This window comes from Sus scrofa, chromosome 9, assembly GCF_054392235.1.
Source record: "Sus scrofa isolate SSC_HxYL_T2T_F1_AM1 chromosome 9, Sscrofa_HxYL_maternal_Yorkshire_Landrace_v2.0, whole genome shotgun sequence".
NCBI lineage: Eukaryota > Metazoa > Chordata > Mammalia > Artiodactyla > Suidae > Sus > Sus scrofa.
Window position 1 is genome coordinate 2,935,663 of NC_139391.1, and position 5,671 is coordinate 2,941,333.

At 44.5% G+C, this 5,671-nt stretch overlaps 1 protein-coding gene across 1 annotated transcript; it reads right to left on the bottom strand.

Moving 5' to 3' along the window:
- Nucleotides 1-737: 737 nt before the first annotated feature.
- LOC100738640 (olfactory receptor 2AG2-like) lies at nt 738-2,814 on the bottom strand. Its single transcript, XM_084978177.1, has one exon. The coding sequence runs from the start codon at nt 2,595-2,597 to the stop codon at nt 1,653-1,655; it is 945 nt and encodes a 314-aa protein (XP_084834303.1). The 5' UTR covers nt 2,598-2,814; the 3' UTR covers nt 738-1,652.
- Between the last annotated feature and the right edge of the window lie 2,857 nt (nt 2,815-5,671).

Sequence of the window (5,671 nt, forward strand, 5' to 3'; positions counted from 1 at the left end):
CTGAGTTTTCACAAAGCACTATCCTCAAAAATGTCTCTAATTTTGCCACTATGAACAACTATATATCCACTTCATCTTTATCCAGATGCATCATTTCCGTAAATTTCTAATTACAGAAATATAATGCAGTAACTTGCCTTTATTTATTTATTTATTTATTTGTCTTTGGTCTTTTAGGGCCACATCGAGGCATATGGAGGTTCCCAGGCTAGGGGTTGAATTGGAACTACAGCTGCTGGCCTACACCACAGCAACAGGAACGTGGGATCTGAGTGCCATCTGCAACCTACACTACAGCTCACAATGCCAGGTCCTTAACCCACTGAGCGAGGCCAGGGATTGAACCTGCAACCTCATGGTTACTAATCAGGTTCGTTAACCACTGAGCTATGACAGGAACTCCTAATTTGCCTTTTAAAAGAAAAATTCTGGAGTTCCTGTCATGGCACAGAGGAAACGAATCCAACTAGGAACCATGAGGTTGTGGGTTCGATCCCTGGCCTTGCTTAGTGGGTTAAGGATCTAGCATTGCTGTGAACTGCGGTGTAGGCCGGCAGCTGCAGCTCTGACTAGACCCCTAGCCTGGGAACCTCCATATGCCACAGGTACGGCACTAAAAAACAAAATAAAATAAATAAATAAATAAATAAAAATTCTGTTAAAGTCTGCTTTTAATTCTCAACTTAAAAACCTTTATTCTCTGTAGTTTTACAATTGACTCATCCATTCCCCTAATCAGACATTTAATTTGTTTCCAATTTGATGCTTATTACTGCAACATATTTGTGTACACATTTCTTCTGTTTTTTATTTTCTTTGTATAAATTCCCAGCAGTGGGATTGACTGGGTCAAAGAGTATATACATTTTCATGGCCTGATATATTTCCAAAGTTTTCTGTATAAGAAGTATATCATTTTACACTGTCTTCAATAACTAAAAAGCAGCTATCTCACTAGAAAAAAAAAATCCAACTATGTGAGTCAGGGTGTTTTGGAACTTCTTAACTGGATAGATTTAAGTTCCCATTTTTGTTATAAATCTTCCCACACTGATAAATCAAATGATAAAAATAAAACATATTTTAAGCTGTGTAGAAAGCTGTACATTGTATCCTTCCCTTCCTGTGGACACAGACGTATACATATACTCAACTGCCAATTGTCTCCATGTTTCAAAAAAGGTCTGTTTCAATGTAAATCACATTTTTAAAAAATACGAGAAATATTCACAACACATGTCTCTCACTGTTACTGTCCCTCTAATCCTCACTTGAAATCTGGGCGCTTCTACATTCTATTTTATTGGTTTCTACTTTGTAATTTTCATCTCAGGCAGTATAAAAATGCTCAGCTTTTCCCACAATCTCAACGTAGGCGTCCGTCGTTATTTATGTAATCAGTGCAAGTCGCTCCTCAAGTCAGAGCACAAATGCGGTCGCAGTTGATTATTCATTCCAACTACCTGCCTGAACAACCACCTCCCTGATAAACAAGAAGCCCGGTATATCTTCGGAAGTCACTTCTCCCCGAAATGCCTGAGAATCCACTGCCGGTGAGGGCAGTCCTCCGCTTATGTTAAAGGCTCAACCTCAACTTACTGCTGTTGCTCGCTGCTACATGATGTTGCTTGAATCTTAGGCTTCAACCACGTCTACTTAGTAACTATAAGCAAGTATCTTCCCAGGACCCTCCTCCAGGCCCCCAGCACCTCCTTGTTCCTCAGGCTGTAGATGAGGGGGTTCAGGGCTGGGGTGACCACGGTGTAGAAGACAGAGGTGATGCGGTCCTGCCCGGGGCTGTGCAGGGAGCTGGGCAGGACGTACATGACCGTGGCGGCTCCATAGAACATCCCCACCACAGTCAGGTGGGAAGAGCATGTGACCAGGGCTTTCCGCCTCCCCTCGCTCGAGGGCATGTGGAGCACAGTAAGCAGGATCAGTGCATAGGAGGCAACAATGACCGAAAGAGGTAGCAAGAGGAAAGTCACACCCGTCACATACACCATGAGCTCGTATCTGGAGGTATCGGCACAGGCCAACTTCAGCAGAGGTGGGATCTCACAGAGCAGGTGGCTGATTTTTCGGGACCTACAGAAAGGATAGTGCATGGTATACAGGGTGTGCCCTAGAGCACTCAGGGATGCCAGGACCCAGGATGTGGCCACCAGGAGCCAGCAGACCCCCGGTCTCATGAGGACCATGTAGCTCAGAGGATGGCAGATGGCCACATACCTGTCATAGGCCATGAAGGCCAGGAGGAGGTCCTCGGCGCCACCCAGTGCCAGTGCCAGGAACATCTGAAGGGCACAGCCCCCAAAGGAGATGGTGCTCTCCCCCAGCAGAAAATCCACGAGGGCCTTGGGAGTGACGACAGACGTGAACAGGAGGTCCATGAGGGACAGCTGCCCGAGCAGCAGGTACATGGGCGCGTGGAGCCGGGCATCCACTGTGATGACCAGGAGCAGCAGGCCATTGCTGGTCAGGGCCAGCATGTACAGGACTGCGATTGTGGTGCAGAGGAGCCCAGGAGACCCACTGGCAGTGAGAATCCCCACCAAGATGAAGCCACTTCCCAGGGTGGAGTTCCAGTGCTCCATTCTCGGCTGTCCCTTAGACGCCTAGGACCAGGTGATCTTGAGGAAAGCCTAAGGGAGTTCACCCTAGTTTTCTATTATCTCCTATCACTACTGGGTCACCAATCCGAATCCTATTAGATGATATCTTTTTCCTCTTGGTAGCTAAGTTTGCCTCTGTCTTCTGGATTTCTGAATCTTTTCATTGAAATTATTATGAAACATCCTATAAACTGGAAGCAAGAATGGTCAGTAGTAGCATATCATCTTTATATAAGAAATCCAACCAAATGAGCCCAAGAAAACATGTCTGTTTATAGATGAAGACATACCTGTCTTTCTAACAAAGAAATATACTGAATGTTGGCTTCAAATTCAGTTGTTTTTCTGCTTAAAATATACCTGGGATTCCAATTCAGTTTTTAAAGGTTTTTTTTTTTAATATAATAAAGTTCTATTTTGTCTACTCCCCTACAGGTGACCTCTCCCTTCACTTTCCAGTCTTGTTCTTGATACTTTTCTCAACAGGGAACCTCTTGGCTCTTGGACCACTTGGCCTCTTGTGTTCTTAAACTGTCCTCCTGTCCTTGATGGGCAGTCCACATTCCACTGGAGGGAGAGGGAATTCTGGGCTGAAACTGAATGGTCTGGATAGTATAGATTTTTGAGATAAACCTTCAGGAACAAGTACCAAAGGTGTTTGCCTATTTGCAGGTAATCATAAGACATCTGCTCAGGAGGACTCAGGATAGAAACAAAGGCAAGAGATGAGATTCGAAGAGGTATGGCAAGGTGTTTGTGTTTAGGGCATGTAGTGGAAGAGGTGAGCTATAAAAGAGGGGACCTTATAGAAACGGTTCACAGCCTTCCCATCACTTGAGAGTCAAAGCAAGATGGAGAACAACAACAAAATAGGAAAGTCCTGAATCTCACAGTGCTAGCACTATGAGGATGGATGCTGGTCCCGCTGCACCCTGACTCTCTGTGAAAGGACTGGTGGGCGGGTTTGAGGAGGGGAAGCAGAGTGTGTGGGGCGATGGAACAGTCTTCACTTCGCTTCCGCTACGTGAACACAGGCCCTTCACAGTTGCATGGAGGACTGAGGAGGAACTCTGGAAGAGGAAATAATTCTTGAGCAAATATTTAATCTTTCCTCGTATCATCTGCTTCTACTCCTGTCTTCTGTTGATGTCACCATGCTTCTCAACTTAGGGTTGTTGGGACCTTTAAGCAGCTGGATGATAAAATCCTGAAATTGGAAGGCTCACCTGACCTAGCTCCTTCATTCATTCAGGAAATATTTACTATGGACCTGCCAGGTATCAGGTGCTATATTTGATACTAAGGAATTAGATAGATGTGAAAAGTTCATTACACAAACACCTACATACATCTGCTGGCAAGCATTAATATGTGAATGAAAGTGTAGCATATTCAGTCCATATGAGTGAGTTTTCAGGAAGAAAACTTTATAAAATCACTTTCATGTCATTTATACAAGCTGTAAGCTGAGGAACAACATAAGGTGGCTAAGGAAAAGAAAAAAAAAAGTCAGGGTGATAACGGAGAGGGAATAGCATTATAAGGGCCAGGACACTGAAACTATATAAGAATATCCTCCCTGCACTTCTGCCACACTCAAGTCTAGGCAGGAAGCCAACCAGAAAAATCTTGTCAAACTGTCTTACTGTCCCTTAGGGTCTGAGCTCTTTCCTTCAGCTCACAAAACCAGAACTGTCGGTTTTAACTAAGAAATACTGACGGGAAGAACTTCTTTGCCTGTTGACAGCAACAAAAAGACAAATTCAAAGACAACTCTTAGCACTGTTTCTAGTAAATATGTGACTTGAAATACTTTACTTTTGTTGAATTAAAAAGATGAATGGATAAAATAAGAAAGGGAAGGAAATAATTAGCTGGTGACATTTATCTGGATTTCTGCACCAGGAATTTGGACAGGATTTCAAAGAGCACAGAAGCACAGCTGAAGTTAAATGTTGATTCTTAGGACTCAGGCTCCTTTCTGCCTGTCTTCCTGCTGATTCAGAGTTCTGCTGTCCTGCTGCCACCCTCCAGCTTCTCTCCTCCAGAGCCATCTGGAGACAAGTTCTAGGGGGCACACACTGGACCTGCAGAGGCTGAGCTGCTTTTCCAGAAAACTGCTGCTGGTGGGTGAAGACCTCACCAAGAGAAGACAGCAGAGACTGAGATTAATAGAGGGGCACTGTTACACTTCACAAGAAACGGTCAGACAAAGCCAATGAACAAGATGGAGTTGAAAATTTGGAAGCACATCTTTATAAGAATTCTCTCTATCATTGCTAGTATATTTTTTAAAAGTCATTGACTTCAATTAGCTTTTTCTGTGGCTTTGGATTTTAGTGTCAAAAGTAGGCATATAGGGAGAAGGCACTTCAAATGACCCTCTTTTGAGGTACCAATATTTTAGGGACACACATCAGACTCTTAGAGGCCAGGATATTCAAGACCCAGAGGTAACACTGAGACTTTCGGCAGGACGCTAGCATCAGGAAGCACAGGAACCCAGATCTGGCCAGTGGAACAGATCTATTATGGTATACCTATATGTAAGGGTGCATTTTAAAGCCTGTAGGACTAAAGAATCTGAGAAGCAGAGCAATGAGGTCTTGATCCTGTTTCTCAAGACTCCCAGACTCCACTCAATTTCCTTGAATCAGACACAGGGCCCTTTCCTTGAAACAGAGACAGAGCCCTTACCTAGATGGGGAGGGACTCAGCTGCCTGAGTACACCTGCTGCCCTGTGATTCATTTGAGGGATGAAAACCAAGATGAAGAAAGAGGAGGTGGTTCTTCTGGTAGGTGTTTGGCTGCATCTGAGACCTGAGGTCCAAGATCCCTCCCATCACTTCCTTTGCTCGTCCTCGGGGGGATGGAAACGGAGGTAGGCAGACGGCTGAGAACCAGGGCAGGATTCTGGGGAAGCAAGGAGGCAAGTCTCTGCTAACATCTCCTGTCCATTCTCCTTGTGAGAAAGTCTTCACAGCCTTGGCCTCATTCCAACTGAATTCTTGAGTCCAGGTACTTAGAGTTTCATGTGTTTCTCTCTTGCGAGAAT